The 17,883-nt window shown below is 41.2% G+C and overlaps 1 protein-coding gene across 4 annotated transcripts in view; it reads right to left on the bottom strand.

The window, feature by feature from the left end:
- The window catches only part of MAP4K4 (mitogen-activated protein kinase kinase kinase kinase 4), a 137,714-nt gene that overhangs the window by 47,655 nt on the left and 72,176 nt on the right, over positions 1-17,883 (bottom strand). For all 4 annotated transcript variants that reach the window (XM_081003346.1, XM_081003347.1, XM_081003348.1 and 1 more), the window contains exons 4-6: positions 7,337-7,462; positions 5,191-5,301; positions 1,695-1,785 (exon numbers count right to left, since the gene is read on the bottom strand). In XM_081003346.1, coding sequence (XP_080859472.1) covers positions 1,695-1,785; positions 5,191-5,301; positions 7,337-7,462 — 328 coding nt within the window. The remainder of the gene's footprint in view (positions 1-1,694; positions 1,786-5,190; positions 5,302-7,336; positions 7,463-17,883) is intronic.

Below are 17,883 nucleotides of genomic sequence, written 5' to 3'. Positions count from 1 at the left end.
CCGTGAGCCGTAACCAAAGTTTGTTCTGTGTTTACAGATCATTGTTCATCAGGGAGAGCTGAACCACAAATGTGGGTTTAGACAACATGGCAAGCCAAACCACGACACTGCAGAGCACAACAGCAAGGGAGGAGCAAAATGGCTGCAATATCCTCGCTAGGAAGCTGCGTATGTGCTTGTTCAGGCTAAGCCATGGCTTGGCTTAGCATTAAGTGCGAACATGGGCAGAAGACTTTCTGACACAGAAATTAATCTCTGTATCAAAAAATACAATTTCCTAAAATGCATGCTATACCAGCAGCTCTTTTTGGGCAGCATGGTTACTCATTGGAGAACCAAGGCAACCCTCTTATTTACTTGTTACCAGGAACAACCCACTCAACAAGCAAAAATGCTCTGAAGTCAGATTAAGAGATACAGAAACTAAGCAGAGATTGAATAGGGTCACGACACAAATGCTACAAGTGGAATCTAGAAGTGAATCAGTGCCCTCAAAAATGAGAAAACAGCTTAGCTATTTAGTTGCATCACAATAAGTACTCTTTTATAGATCTGACACAGGCATGGATGGAAAACAGATGCTGGAATTCCCTACCCAGGGAGATTCACATGGTGCCAACACTGCTGCCTTTCAAAGCGCAGGCTAAATTAATCCTTTCTGCCCAAGCTTTTAATATTAACTAGCATGTTTTCTCAGCTGTGCTGCTGTTATATTTGTATTTGTTGTTGCTTAATTGTTTTAACTGGAGTTTTCAGGCATCCTTGAATGCAGTTCATAGTTGGAAGGCAGGCTACACATCTTTTAAATGAAGTTTGATAACTTCATTTTAATAAATCTGGAGTGCCGTGCATAATCACCATTGATTAAGAGGGTCTAGGCTTATAGGGGCCTGCGCTTATTCCCCAAGGCTTTATTTAAGTCTTGATTTGCAATTTAGCAAGAGAGGGCTGTTTGGACCCCCAAATGGTGACCAAACCCATAGTGGCAACCTTGTCCCAAGTTTGGTTCCTAGACACTTTCAGCACTAAAATATTCTCTTCATGGTAAGCAACATGCTTGCCACCCAATCTGTGTGCAGTTCCTTGCTGTGGTCCTGTCACTGGGGTGAGGGTAGTACTTGCAGGTTTTGCCAAGGATTGCAAGACATATACCACCTTCCCCCATCACATGGAGGTGGGTAGGGGAGAGAGAGAGAAAGCTGAAGCCTCGGAGCTTAATGTTTATGGCATGGCCAGTTATAGCCTGCATAGTTTAGCTTCAGGTCGGCTAAAACATTAAAACACGGAGGAGAAAGTAAGAAATACCGTATTTTTTACTCTATAAGACTCATTTTTCCCCTCCTAAAAAGTAAGGGGAAATGTGTGTGCGTCTTATGGAGTGAATGCAGGGCTGCGCAGCTATCCCAGAAGCCAAAACAGGAGGAGGGATCGCTGCTTTCGCTGCGCAGCAATCCCTCTTGCTGTTCTGGCTTCTGAGATTCAGAATATTTTTTTTCTTGTTTTCCTCCTCCCAAAACTAGGTGCATCTTACGGTCTGGTGCGTCTTATAGAGCGAAAAATACGGTAATCTATTTTAAAATATAGATTTGCAACCCTCTTCTCTTCAGCCAGATAGCAAATGCTACCTATTGCTGTATGGAAGAACAGCAACAGCAGAGGAAAAAAAAGTGAGTAGAACAGGCTAATTAACTTACCCAGTTTCACCTCTGCATTTTCTGTTAGCAATACATTCTGCCCTTTGATATCCCGATGAATCACATGGTGGGCATGGAGATGCGCCAATCCCTAAATTTAAAAAGAAAAAAAACAGAAGACTGTAGGGTCTTCTTCCACTTTAATTTTGCAACAACATTCTATTGCAACTATTTGACAAAACCATACTATAGACCTTGGGGATTCTTTCCCTCCAGCCCAGTGCAACATGATCAACTGTAGATGTTTTCAACAGCATGCCACCCTCATAGACCTTACTTGTCAAAAATAAGTGCAGCTATAAAGCGTTGTGCACACATTTTACAAAGGTGAAGCACAACAGCTATTTTAAGAATATATAAATATGTATAGCGTATGCTTGCCTGGCAAGAGTTAATATTATAAGGACCACACTGCAGAATGACAATGAAACCACTTATGGAAGCTATGCAGAGGTATTCAAAGGATATGCAAGAAACAAAGCAGCGCACTTTTGCCAGGAATATGGAATGACTCAGCTGTGTAAGAGAGGACTAAAAAGCAAATAAATGCTCAGCTTTAGGAAAGGGGTGGCTAAGAAGACATGTGACATAAGGAGTAATTAGGAACACTTGTTTACCACTTCTACTTACTGCATGTTTATTACCTGCCTCGAGCCTCCAGAGGAGGCTAAAAATTGGATGTGACAAACTTAAAGCACAGTAGCAGTGTGAATTCTAGATGCATTTTTTTCTCTTTAGCTTGTACTGTTATGTAGATGAGCAGATATATAAATCTATTTGGTACAGATAGTGTCTTCAAGCATGACCAAATTATTGGAGGGGAGGGACAGGAAATGGTTTATGTTGACTGTTTGCGGCAATTATTTGCAGTGCCTTAAGTCTTACCCATTTATTTCCCATTGCATGCTAGGACAGCACTGGAAACTCTTTCTTCTCACTGTCTGGAAGTTCCCAAGCGGCACAAAGAAGAGGAAGCATGAATCATTCGTGCTTCCCCTCACCTCAATAGGTAACATGCAACGCTGGTCCTGTGGGACACCTACTGAACTTCTAGATCTTAAGTGTATGTGCTGATTTTTACAAAGTACTGAGCTGTAGGAATGAAGAACTCTGAAATTCCATGAGAAAAGAAGACATGCTTGCTATCCGTCTCCTGACAAGTGATGATGACCTGGAAGCAGTGCTTTGCTGAAGTTGGTTCATTTTTCTTTTAGGTATCAGTGTGGGGGGACAGATAGGCTAGTAAATATTTCTGAGCCAGTTACTTTTGCAAATTTACTGCTGTTCTCTTTTGGTTTCATGAAACTTAATTGTGATGGAGATACTTCAAGTCAAGTGTAAGTGCCAGGTCACTTATAAGCAACAGCCCTAAGCAGCCAGTTTTCTTTCTTTCTTTCTTTCTTTCTTTCTTTCTTTCTTTCTTTCTTTCTCTCTCTCTTTTTTTGCCCACAACGGACATTATTTGAAAGTGCTTTGGAGCTGAATGATTAATATTAATAGCACAAAGTTAACTGATTTGCTTTAAACAAAAATCTTTGATCATGATTTACTATGCCCAAGCTGCTTTTACACCATGTGTTAAAAATAAATGAGGGGATCCAATTAAATTGAACACCAGGCAGGACTGGAATAAAGGCAATGATAATACTGTTTCCCACAAAGAATGCGGACTTGACCTCTGGAATATACTGCTACAGAAGCAGCAGCGGCCATAATTAATAAACAAAATGCCTCCGTGATCTGTTTTGGTAGTGGGTCCATGCAATTTGGGAGGGAAGGATTTATCAGTTAAAAACTTCCAAAGCTCTATTGCAGGGTTTCCCAAACTTGGGTCTCCAGCTGTGGACTACAATTCCCATCGTCCCTGGCCACCAGTCCTGCTAGCTAGGGATGATGGGAATTGTAGTCCAACAACAGCTAGAGACCCAGGTTTGGGAAACCCTGCTCTACTGAATCAAGCCTCAATCCTGCCAACCAACAATCAGGTGGTGGCCTTGCCAGAAGTGGTCTTTTACCACCACCTATTCTGATACACCAACTGCAGCCTCTCATTGGAGGTAAATGGTCTATCCATTGTTACATACGGTATGGTAATCGGGCACTCTACACAGACCTGTCCTTGAAAAGAAGGTCCAAAAAAATCGTGTGTGGTGCTAAACACATTCCTAGCCCTATCACTTGTATGGATGGACCACAATTTACATATTACAGTGGTGCTGATAAGGTTCCAGTAGCTGCCAAAACACAACAGGTAATTTTCCTTTTAAGGAACAGCTGCCAAGAACTGATGCTCATTTGCTGTAGGAAAGCATTACTATGTCAATACACCTTGCAGTGGGATTGATGGATTTATCAGGTTGGGGGAATACTGCCTTGCTTGTTTTATGATTATTATTTAACACAATCTGGATTTTATTCTATATTTAAGATTATTCTGAGCACACAAGTAGATTTTTAAGTGTTAAAAAACCCAAAACATTATGGAAGGTCCCTGCTTCCAAACAACACTTAAGGCAGGATTCCAAAGTAGGCAACAAATCCCCTCTAATAGGTTGGAGGAGCACAAAGCAGGGCTTTACCTACACGCTGAAAGTAACAAAGCAGCAAGAGAGCATTCTACCGGTAATCCATGCTGTTTTACGCACACTTAAGGGTTCAGATTTGAGCAGTACTGAGGTAGAGATTTGGGCTGCTCCTATATTTTGAGTATGAACTTTATCTCAGTGTTCCATTTGGCGCCAAAAACTATCCAGGAAAATTAACACAAAGGGAAATGTTTGTGCCACTGCAAACGGGTACGGGTTAAAACAGAACTGCCTTCTCTTGCGTTCATGGTTTTAACAATGGAAAGGCAACATGCAAATAAAATGATGTATGTATGTGTCCAAATTTAAGCTTCGGTATTGCTTTACAGAAGAAGAAACCACATACAAAAAAGGAAGAGTAACACTTGTGCCAAAGAAAACAGAAGAACGCCAGCATGCAGGCCTTTTTATTGATCCACCACCTGGCTGCATGACCCAGAGAAACCACCCTGCGCTAGCCCTGTGAAGTGGATGAAGAAAACACATGCTGTATTTTAATATCCATCGCAATTTGCAGATTTGCAGACAAAGATGGAAGCAGCCCTTGGCCACATGTTTTGACTGTACTTCAGCCATTTGGAAAACGTTCTTCTCCGCTGGTAATCAGGCTGCTGTCTACTCCCAGAGGTATATTTTGCATTACAAGCGAAGCATCAGACCCCACCACTTAGGATGGTTTCTAATGCACATAGCCTATGTTAAAATGATTATCTAACAGTTGGCTTAAGTTTGGTTTAATTTTATTTTTTAAATGATTAACATTCAAGAACTGCTTTAACCCTGTGTCCCATGTCACAGGGTTAAAGCCATGTACTTTACTGCCGATTCACTGGAAATTAATGCAGAAATTAAATCTCGCCATTTTTCTTTCGTTTTTTGAAAAGAAAAAAAAATGCTTATAATTTCCTTACCCTAAGAATTTCTCTGGAGATGTAGGCTATCCAGTCCTCCTTCAAAGTATTTCCTTTCGTATTCTTCACAAGGTCTGTAATAGAGCCTGCACCACAAAACTCCATGACAAGCTACAAAAGACAGAGGGCAAAAAGAAAAAAGAGTCAATATATGATAGAAATATCAGTGATTCAGCTGCACTGCAACAAAGCTTATTGGACAATTACGGAAGGCAAGCAATCATATCAGCCAAAGTGGTTCTTAATCTATATTCCTTTAACATCAATACATTCATTTATTAGCTTCCAGAGAACAAAGATGTTCACATTACTTAATGTATGGCATGTATATAGTAGTAACAGGTGACTAAACCAAAGACTGCTAGATTGTTTGGATATTGAAAAGTTCTGCCTCGGAATGGCAGATGAAGATGATGGATTTTTGGGAACTAGCCAACCTGACCGGAAGAGTCCGTGACCAGAAGGAGGAGGAGTACCAGGAGGAATGGATGAAATTCAAAGACATTCAAAGCTAAATATGCTAAGATAATTTAAATAGAAATACCTGCAATTACCAGATTGGCTTAGGATTTAAATATGTGATGTTACAGAATAGTATGTTTGAAGTTAATATGAAAAGAAAGAAAGATGTTACTTGACTAAGTAAATTTTATGAGAAATTAGTTTTGGAATACTGCTACAATGATATACATTGAAATTCAGCCAGGGGGATTCGAGGAAGTCATTCAATAATGTTAACAAAAGTGGAATTATTACAGTTAGGATTTATGTTTGTTTGTTTGTGTGTGTTTGTTTATAAATTTGGAAAATCAATAAAAAAATTGAACAACAAGAGAAAAGTTCTGCCTCAATGAGCAAGGCAAAAAACAGATCCTAGCACACACATGCTCTCTGTCTTTTGCCTTGAATTTCTAGAATGCCAAGACATGTGGTGTTCTAAAATTTGAGGGCAAGGACACAAACTTGCCCCACCAATTGACATACAAGCCAAATCAGTCTCCACCAGGACTAGGGCATCTGTGGCTTCCCAGGCGTCAAATGACTGCAACTCCTATTATTTGTAACTATTGGCCATGGGTCAGCTAGGGCTGATGGGAGTTGGGAGGCCACAAGTTCCCCAACCCTGCTCTATACCACTAGGCTGCAATCCTATTCCCATTTACCTGCGTGTGTAAGCAAGCCCCACTGAACTTAGTGAGACTTGTGGATAGCACGAAAGGATTATTTGCAGAAAAATAAAATGCTCACATCCCTCTCTGTTGTATTTTTTTTTTGCTGGAGTTACTGGGTGTGCTTCCTGACTGGAAGGAGGCAAAACTAGAAAAGCAGCTCATGCAGAGATGCAACGGGAAGCCTCTTAAGGGAGAGATGGAAGAGTCAGTTGATGCTGATCATCCCAAGCACAGGCTAACTTGCTTTGTTGTTTAGTCGTTTAGTCGTGTCCGACTCTTCGTGAACCCATGGACCAGAGCATGCCAGGCACTCCTGTCTTCCACTGTCTCCCGCAGTTTGGCCAAACTCATGCTGGTAGCTTCAAGAACACTGTCCAACCATCTCGTCCTCTGTCGTCCCCTTCTCCTTGTGCCCTCCATCTTTCCCAACATCAGGGTCTTTTCCAGGGAGTCTTCTCTTCTCATGAGGTGGCCAAAGTATTGGAGCCTCAGCTTCACGATCTGTCCTTCCAGTGAGCACTCAGGGCTGATTTCCTTAAGAATGGAGAGGTTTGATCTTCTTGCAGTCCATGGGACTCTCAAGAGTCTCCTCCAGCACCATAATTCAAAAGCATCAATTCTTCGGCGATCAGCCTTCTTTATGGTCCAGCTTTCACTTTCATACACATGCTTAGCCCAGCTCAATCACACAAACACGATAAACCTAGCAGAACTATTTTACTTTAAACTAGTTAAAATCCTAGAACAGTAAGTGCTTCTTTTATGTGAATTTATGCAAACTCTTCACATTTCTACCAAGCATTAAAGAAGGAGTGTTTAAGGGAACAAAATTATACATGATTTTAAAGATTAAATTCTCTTTGAGTTTTCCTGCTCTGCCAAGTGAGCGTAGCATTAAGCATTCAGGGTCTTTTTGCTGGGAATCGAGCATTTAGTTGCAATTCACATTCCCATTTCCTTGCGAACATGCTTACCCATAGTTGGTCGTCATGTCCTGGAGGACTTTTCTTAATAAAAGCACCGTAGTAAGTTGCAATATTTCTATGATGGGAATATTTCTTCAGCATGTTTATCTCCAGCTTGATTTCTTCTTCTTCGTCCTTTTTAGGGGGGGAAATAGATAGATATATGTTTATATGAATGCATCTACTGCAGTATTTGTGGCACACCCCCCCAAAAAAATATATCTCCCCCATTAACCTCAGAGCAGCAGCACAAAATTATCCCACCCTGTAGAAATCATGGGTGGGTTGAGCACTTGGCAGAGAAAAACAACTAACAGGTTCAGCCTAATGTACTAAAAGCCAGATCTAGTATTAGTAGTGCAATTCGCTGCCTGTTCCAGCCACCCGCCCTTTGTAGAGGCTTTTCCATCTCCGCCAAGCTAAGCAGTTGGCTCCTTACCTCTCTCGCCCTGACCTAGCCACTGTGATCCATGCGACGGTCACCTCCAGACTGGATTATTGTAACTCGCTCTACGTGGGGCTGCCCTTGAGACTGACCCAGAAACTCCAGCGGGTGCAGAATGCTGCAGCGAGACTCCTTATGGGGTCTTCGCTGCGAGATCACATTCACCCAGTGCTATACCAGCTGCACTGGCTCCCGGTGGAGTACAGGATCAGGTTTAAGGTGCTGGTTTTAACCTTTAAAGCCCTATACGGCCTAGGACCCTTGTACCTACGGGACCGCCTCTCCTGGTATGCCCCACAGAGAAACTTACGGTCTTCAAATAAAAACATCTTGAAGGTCCCAGGCCACAGAGAAGTTAGGCTGGCCTCAACTAGAGCCAGGGCTTTTTCGGCCGTGGCTCCGATCTGGTGGAACATTCTGTCACAAGAGACCAGGGCCCTGCGGGACTTGACATCTTTCCGCAGGGCCTGCAAGACAGAGCTGTTCCACCAGGCCTTTGGCCAGGGCACAGCCTGACTCCCTCCCTCGGCAATCTTCACGGAGCTCTGGCCCAATGGTTGCCAGTGGCTTGAATTAATTAATTTTATAATGAATGATTTTAGAGTGTTGTTTGTGCTGTACTTTTGTACTGTTTTATTGTTGTTAGCCGCCCTGTGCCTGGCTTCGGCTGGGGAGGGCGGGATATAAATAAATATTATTATTATTATTATTATTATTATTATTATTATTATTTCAAAGATCTGATCAAGTGTGCTACTATTAGATCGTTTGACCTGTGTTTAGTTTTGCTTTCAAATAATATTCACTTCTTGTTACTTACAAACTGGGGGATCCTGACTTACAATACACAATGGCTAAGCAAGCCAACTTCAAACCAACTAAATACAATTCTGCATCTGTAAACTCTCGTGCTGATTTTAATGCAGCTGGCATCAATTATCACTTTAAAGCCCTTACTGTTGGGCCTGAAATGCTGTCCCGCACATGTCCTCTGTATTCATGACATGACTCCAGCTTTAATTTGTGACAGCCCATCTTATTACTGAGAACTACAGCAGCAAGCTACATTTTCCACGCTATAAATGATCCTACTGTGTACGTTTCAGTTTTGCTCTACAAAAGGGAAATTACAACCAAGAACAAATCCACACACATTTCCAAAATTCATGTGCCCTGGCTGCTAAGAGAGTCACAGCATATTAGCAGCGTTGTGTGCACAGGACAACAGACCTTGCCTAAACACACATGCGCACACAATACAGTTGCCTCGAGATATGATCTACAGCAGTGACATCTGGTGGTTACTGTACATCACTGACTTGTACTAGCTGTTTTCAAAAATGCAAGTACATTGCAATTCATTAACATCAATCTGCTCCCCTGCCCATCTTTCCCCTCTCCCTCATATAAGAGTGCATGTTGAGAATCAAGTATCTTGTTCCCTCACCAAATATTATACATTCTATTTGTGTCTTGGACCTCTCATAAGAGCTTAGTGAGGTGACTAATGAATGATGGACCCAAAAATACCAATCTGCCTAAAAACAGCAGCATGCAAGAACGACAGGAAAACAGAAATAAATTTCTCAAACGAGGTAAGTATGATGTTCAAATTAATTAGGAAAACATCGGCACCAAAGCATAAAATGTTTTCAATAGTGCAATAAAAGAATGGGCATCTGATTAGCTCTTCGAATTAGAATTTATTCTCATTCCTACATAATCTTTTAAATATATTTTTTTACATTGACTTCAAAGCATAAGCAGCATGATTATGATAAAAACAGTACCCTTGATTGACAGTGTAGGCTTTTTGTTTACGGGCATTTCATTATACAGTGACACACAAGACTAGACCACATTCATCTGATCCAGCAACTAATGTCTCACAGCTCATACGCAAATCCAGAGAGGCACTGAACCTATGATTTCAGTACAGCTGCATCATAAGTGCAGATGTCTCAAGTAGAAGAAGCCTGTCAGCCAACCTCTCACATGGCAGCTGTAGCATGAGAAAATGTGACTGCCAGCAGAGACCAAAGAAACTAAGGGTAGGGTCTACAACACGATTTGAGTAGTGCTGGTTACCTTATGATCATTCCAGTTTTCAAGCAGAGCATTTGGAAGACTTGAAAGAGAGATTACCGATTTGGACCAATGGTAATGTCTGCAAGGCCCTCGTATTTGCTCTTTGGACCAGAAAACGTTCAGAAGGTCTCTTTTACAGCACAAAACAAGCCCATTATTTGGCTGGAAGAGACTTCCTCAGAAACCTGTGCCTGCTGGTCTGAGTTTCTTGGATGAAAGGCAGGGTGCATACGAAGCAAAGCCAAAATAAATAATGGGAGCAAGGTGCCATGGAATTATCACAAGAGTTAATCCAAAGTTGCTGCTTTTTAAGCCTCTGTGTGACACCTTGAACAATGACAAAAGCTGGTGCCAGGAGAACCTCCATTGAGAAGGCATTGCATGATTAGGATACAACAATTGGGGTCTTATTGGGGTACCCCACTTCTGATGGAGGTGGCAGTTCTATCATGTCACTTGGTGCTGATCTTAAAGCATAGGGTAAAGCTAATATGGGAGGAGACTATTTGGATGTTGCAGTAAATTATGTCTAGAGGAAATCTCTAGGCAAAAGAGAACCAGGGAGTGTACACAGCCACAGTCCGAACCAGTACAGTATCATGCCATAATTTATTACTGAAAACTATCTACAATGCTGGAAGTATACAAACCATAATAAATGCAATACTAAAATATTAACTAATAGAAAGAACACATAAATTGGAAATAAAAAACCTTTCTTGCCCAATAAAGAAATTTATAGACCAGTAGCATGCATCAGAAACATTATTTTTTTGCTTAAAACTTTGCATTTCTTTTTAAAAAAATGTCTAGTTCAGGCATAGGCAAACTCGGCCCTCCAGATATTTTGGGGCTACAACTCCCATCATCCCCAGCTAACAGGACCAGTGGTCAGGGATGATGTACCCCATTATGTAATGGGGAACATAATGAATGGATACTAATAAAATCAGTATGTTAACAGTTCATTGCCTTTTATCTTAAAATTTAAACAATACAGGGATTTATATTTAATATAAACCCCATTGTATACATTATTGATTCCCCCTCTGAAATATTTTAATTCATCCACTTTGAGCTATTTCAAAGCATGCAGATTTAATGCCATGTACTTTTACCATTTTGTTTGCTAGTTATTTACAGCTTGAATGTAAATTAGATACCAGTAAGTTTAGGGAAAGAGGTTTGCTTTTGGGGCACAATTCATAGATTTACAAACTTCATATTGCAATGGGGGTTAGGGGAGTAAACTGGCCACCAGCTCTGGCCTAATCACCTTTCATAATACATTTCCTTAAGTGGCTTAAAAACAAGTTGCTCATTATTTAGTGGTTTAAAAAGGATACTATATTGTTCACCATTGATAAGCCTTCTCTCTGGGGTATAGAAGCCAGCCAGGGTGTGATACTGCCATTTGCAAAGAAAATTAACTCTCTGTATCACAGTACCACTGAGAAAGGACAATAAAATAAGAATAAAGATAAAAGGGAAACTTCAAACAATAGGCAGTTAGGTATTTTATGGGACTATAAGCAGCGCCTGAAGCAAGGGTTAGGAGAACTGCGCAAGCACATGTTGGAACCATTTCCATGTATCAGAGCCAAAACACTTGCACAATACTCGTTTTGTTGTCACTGATAATGCAACCACCTGCTGAGATTTTCCTAACGGTGGTGGCTTCCCCTCCCTCTTTTGTTTCACTTCTCTCACTTGGCCTCCAATTCTTCGCCTCTTAACAGTGCAACATTTGATACAGAAGGATGAAATGTAAACAAGAAAATAACTCTCTCATATAAACGAAATAAGTGCGCAGTTGGATCTGTGAAAATACATCCCCCCCCCCCAAAAAAAGAAAACAATGTCTTCTCACAAACTTCTAATGTTATCACACAGGAGTTACCATGATAGTGCAGAAAACCTATGCTGATTTTAGTCATAAATAGCCAGATGGGAAACAACCTCATTTAATTAAGGATACGGTAATTCCTGACTATCTAGAACAGGCATAGGCAAACTCGGCCCTCCAGATGGTTTTGGGACTACAACTCCCATCATCCCTAGCTAACAGGACCAGTGGTCAGGGATGATGGGAGTTGTAGTCCCAAAACCTTTGGAGGGCCGAGTTTGCCCATGCCTGATCTAGAACATAGATGACAGCTATGACAACATTAGCATGGACATTCGCACAGTGACATTCGCACGGAATCCTTAACAGCCCTCATTACAGAGCCTTGTGCTAAATAACCTAATTTGGCTGCTATCAACCAGAGTTGGTTTTAGATCCCAAAACAAAAGGACGGTAGACAACTTATTGATACTGCTAGTTCAACACAATGGGAGTTTGATCAAACACAGCCCTATGGAATCAATGTCCCTATGGAAAAGTAGCTAAAGGCGTTCAAAGTTCCAATCCAAACACTTATGGCTTCTTTGGGAAGGGGCAGATTTCTGGAATTGCCTTCAAATGCGGGGACACATTACTTTCAGTAATGAAGTGGCTGCTGTACGTAAATTTATTGTGCCAGTTGGTATTTGAGAAAGACCCTCTTTCATGCATGGTTTGTTTTTGTTCTCTCTCTCTCTCTCTCTCTCTCTTATTCTGTATTCCCTAAATGCATACAGGAGTATTGTGTTCCCTTTAGTTGCTTAGGAATGCTATGGAAGTGTTCTTCCTATCAAGTCTTTTTTTCTTTCTTTCTTTCATCTAAAAGCTTTGCTCAGACTTCAGACAAAAAATATACACAATGTCACCACTACCACAATGGCTTCTGTCGAAAAAGAAAACGGGAGGAAATGCAGCAGACAGAGGGGTAAACTCCAAGACTTTTTTAACTAGAGAGGACAAGGAGTGAACTAGGGACCTTATGCATGCAAAGCATGTGATTACTGCTGAGCTATGACTCCTCTCACTGTTCTCCGAAGTTCCAATTTATTTAGATAATCAACTGTTTCCGTGCTGCTGTATATACTAGATCAGGCGTAGGCAAACTCGGCCCTCCAGATGTTTTGGTACTACAACTCCCATCATCCCTGACCACTGGTCCTGTTAGCTAGGGATGATGGGAGTTGTAGTCCCAATACATCTGGAGGGCCAAGTTTGCAAGCGAAAGAAAACACTATCTCCACAAAATGAATAATGTGAGAAAGCCATTTATATACAGCAGTCTAGTGCTAGTGTTGTGGAGGTCCAATGCATCATAGATCTGCCAGGCCTGGGTGCTGGGGTGCTACTCCTCTGATAAGACACCAAACAGGCTAGCAAAAGGACTTCCACAGCAATTCTCTATGCACGGACTATGAAACCTTTGCTTTAGTTTGACCATTAAACCTTGCAAAATTGTGAGCATTGATCCACCACTTTCTCTCCAGGACCTAAAGTCCCTTGTTATTTGTGAACATTCAGTGTTGGAAAGTGGGATAGAACAGCTATTCACCCTATGGCTCCCAGAACCTAGGTTGCAGGCGCCAAAACAGAATGGCTAGTTGCCCCTTTTTTGCTAAATTTGATTTCTGTACTGCTTTCTGAACATGCTCAAAGGCATGTTTTTACACACACCATTGCTTGAACCACTTGAGCTACCCTACTGGGCTAAGGAAATAACTCCCACAACTTAGCAGTTCTTCATAAATGGCAGTCATTCAATTGTACCAGCTAGATAGATAGATAGACAGACAGATGATATCCCTGCATTGGCAGGGGGTTAGACTAGATGACCCTTGGGGTCCCTTTCCAACTCTATGATTTTATGACTAGCCAAATTTATTCAAATTACAATGAAAGCTACGATTAGAGAACTCCAGTTTTCATATTTGAGATTTTATAAAATAAATATGAAAACTGGAATTATCTCAAATATATGAAAGCCTTTCCTGCAACCCACATCCGTATGTTCATTATTTTACACTAATTTCCTGTGGTCTTCTGGACTAATAGAGGGCTGTTCCTCTGTTAGATTCTATTAGTAAAATACACTTGGCATAACTCTTGAGAACACAAAGGTAGCCTGTGAATTTACAGAGATATGTGTAAATATATATTAAACAATTAAAATGTAACAACATGTACAATGTGCATGAAATGGATATCATCCATAGCCAAGTCTTCGAAAAGTCTCCATTTGCCACTCAAGAATAGTGAACACCAGCTGAGCATAAATCCAGAAGGCATAATCTTCAAAATTATCAGAGTATTAAAAAAGAAATATAATTCTCAATCTGACATGGAAGACTTTTGTAAAAATGCATCCGGTTATTGCTTTTGAAAGATGTCTGTTTCGTGTACATGTTGTTACAACTTGATTAATATATTTACATTTATTCAGAATGTCAACTTGGTATTATCTATAGAGACCTACTTACTGGCTATTGTGGCTATGATATATTGTGTTGTATGTTTTATGTAGGGATAGAATTTTATGCATAGCCTACGCTGACTCCTTTTGTTTTCTTAGATCATTAGTCAGGAAACATATACTCTTGTTTTGTTTTTGATGGCTATAACAGAGTACAAAAGCACTTTCACAGAGTTGCCATTATCCTTAGACCAGATGTTTACAGCAGCACAGCTGCCAGCCATACACTGAGACCTTGCAGCTAACATGGGAAGGTAATCAACAATGAACAGAGTCACAAAGTGTTCATGTCTGTCTGTCGCAGACATGACATCATACAGGCAGGACACTGCTGACAATCAACAGCCATCTTCAGTTACCATACCTGCTTAAGAACAGCAGACAAAAGAGGGGAAAAATCAGACACCCCCCCAAAAAAAAATCCCATTCACACCCAAAGGCCATTTCATCACAGATATGCTCACAGACCAAACCAGGTAAGAACTGAACACTTAACATCCCACGAATTTCCAAGGGAGGAACTTTCTCTACCAAAGTCAATCAGACCTTAAGAATATTTTTCAGGAGATATTATCAGATCAGTGCTGAGCGCATCAACTCCAACAGGAAACCGTAGAGCTTCCAGCAAGGTGATGCACCTAATAAGAGATTCTACCTGGCATGTCTATGGAAAGGAGGCGAAGGAAACAGCAGGAAGCTCGCAGAGGTAGCCATATAAGGACTGCAACAGAAATGGTTGCGTTTGTTTTTGTTTGTTTAAGTGATGGGTGGTGGAGCAACAGCAATCTTACTTTGGTGGCAGCAGCAAATTTTGGAGCAGCAACAGTAGGGGTAATTTTGGCAGCAGTTGTCAATGACAGCTGGCAAGCTGGGTGTCGGTGGCGCTGTGGTCTAAACCACTGAGCCTCTTGGGCATGCTGATCACAAGGGTGGAGGTTCGAATCCCCATGACGGGGTGAGCTCCCGTTGCTCTGTCCCAGGTCCTACCAACCTAGCAGCTCAAAAGCATGCCAGTGCAAGTAGATAAATAGGTACCGCTGAGGCGGGGAGGTAAATAGCATTTCCGTGCGCTCTGGTTTCCGTTACGGTCTAGTCATGCTGGCCACATGACCTGGAAAGCTGTCTGTGGACAAACGCCGGCTCCCTCGGCTTGAAAGCTAAATGAGCACCGCAACCCCATCACCTTTGATTGGACAACCGTCCAGGGGTCATTTACCTTTTTTCTTTTCTTTTCTTTTTACAGAAAAGGGGAAAGGACTGCACCCACCCCATGAATTGCCTGCCAGTGGGACAGAAAATATAATCTAGGGAATTAAAAAATATAATTTAGGGATTGTAGGGAAAGACCTGCCAAAAAAGTTGAAAAACATCTTCATGTACGCGACAACGGCCACGAGAGTTCTGGTAGCACAAGGATGGAAGACTGAAGAAACTCCAACTAAAGAATCATGGCAAGAAAAATTGATGGACTATGCAGAACTGGCAAAATTGACGTATAAGTTACGGGACAAGGATAACTGTGACTTTAAGGATGAATGGACTCCTTGGCAGGTTTTGAATAAACATTCACAATTTTTTTACTGATAATAATTAGCTAAACAGTTTGAAGATCTATACAACTCTGTAACATGCAGAAAATAGTGTTACTGGAGAAACCAAAGACTGGAGCTGAGGGAAGTTGGGGGGTGGGGTGGGGGGATGGGTTCTGTGGGGGGGACGGGGAAGGAGGAAAAATGGGGGGGGGATAAGGATATGTTTTTGGAAAATAGGTTTTGTTATAACTTCGGATAAATAAATAAATAAATAAAATATAAAATATAATTTACATGCAGAAGATACCAGGTTCAATCCCTGACTATCTCCAGGTAGGGTGAGGAGACAAACCCGCTGAAATCCTGGATGGCGACTACCAGTCAGTTTTGCCAATACTTGGCTAGATTAAATTATGGTTTGACTCTGTATAAGAACCTATGTCCCTGTTGTTACTGCTAGCCTCCAAACCAGGATAAGAAACCGCAGCTTCAGGTGCATTGTGTATTACACACTTGGGGGGTGGGTTATGCCTGATTCAAACTCTGGTTATTGCCAACTATGAAGTGCAGGATGGAATAATTTGTGTAGAGTGGAAAGAATGAGCACACTCAAGCCCACTGCATATTCCCGATGGCCAAACTAGCATCTGTTCATGAATACCTTAAAATAGGCTGCAGAACAGATTTACCTGAAGCTACAGCATAAATACGGAGAAGTGTTCTGTTTTAATCCTCTCTCCCAAAATAAAATGTCTCAAATTCAAATCTTAATTCATAATGTAGAAAAGTGCATTAAGCAAGATCTTTTCTACAACAGACATGTAATGTGTTTCCCACAAATTATTTTGTTTCCTTTTGTTTGGCAGCTACGATAGATCAAGCTAAATTGTGGCCAAGCAGCTTGATGCTGAAGACTGCACCCAGGAAGGCAGATAGCATCACAGCTAGTGACGGAAAATGATCAGCTGCCTCTTGCTTGCCATTTAAACAAAAATGCATGAACAAAATTTGTCAGGGTGTGTCTCCAAAGGGTGACTGATCTATGGATTTCAATCTTCAGGACTGTTCTATAACTGGAATTGGAAAACAGTGGCCCATTTTCTCTGCAGAAAGTGATGCATAACGTTTATATTAGAAAACGAAGCATGCATGAAATATATTGAATTTAAATTACTCTACACAGAAATAATATGATTTTTTCCCTGTCAGCAAGACAGCTTCCAGCAGCCAGTGAATCTTCTTGCAAGAATGCTTCAATTGCACATAAGTACACATCAGAATAATCCAAACACGAGATGTAAAAATAGAATCCCCTCTATGTATTCATAATCAGTATTTTGCCAAATGTTTACAGAAAAATCCCTAAAGAATCTCATGAGAAGACAGTTCATAAATAGAAAGGAGGGGTGACACAAGTATGATAAAATTCAGCCCCATCCTTATTTGACCAACAGGTCAGAATCTTTGCCTACTTGCACATCTATAGTTTTAAATGCAGCCTGAGTCCTCAAACGTTACTAGCCAGCGAGGCTTTTTTTTAAACTAACCTGTCAATAGGCTCGTGTGTTTCTGTGAAGGCCGTAGAGGAAGGAAAGTCCTTTATTAGGCAAGCCAGCCTGGGAACACAGGATATTCATTGGGGGTGTTTGTTTTTTAAACACCTTTGACTGAATAGGCTGGTGAAGGGCAGATATAACTGAGGGATAAGCTCTCCTTACTGCAAAGCCAGAATGGAGACCAAATAGACTGGAGAGAGGAAATTAGGTGATCTATCCCTCAACTGCTAACCCAGTTCACTTTCCTGTATGGAATGTTTGGTCACCTGTGGCACCAGGCAAGTTGTTAATTACAAGGCTGGTTTAAACTATACTTCCAATACTAGGAAGGAGTGGAGAATGACTCTAGTGGCTGCTTGGAGCAAGCCTTCAAAACTCCCATTGTTCTAGGCGCGTTTTGCAACAGGCAATTTCATTAATGCAAGCAGTTTCTGAGCTCTGGGTGCAGTACTGCACCTAAGATTTCAGAATAAAACTGCCACTGCTAGAAGGAAAGGAAGACCTTTTTCTGCCTCCCCACTTCCAGCCACTCTCTGAGGACTGAAGAAGGGACCCTCACAAGAATATTAGGGGGGTTGGGCAG

This window comes from Podarcis pityusensis (assembly GCF_964106645.2).
Source record: "Podarcis pityusensis genome assembly, chromosome: 4".
In the NCBI taxonomy this organism is placed as follows: domain Eukaryota; kingdom Metazoa; phylum Chordata; class Lepidosauria; order Squamata; family Lacertidae; genus Podarcis; species Podarcis pityusensis.
The sequence above is the reverse complement of the archived record's forward strand: the minus strand, read 5'-3'. Positions and strand labels throughout refer to the sequence as shown.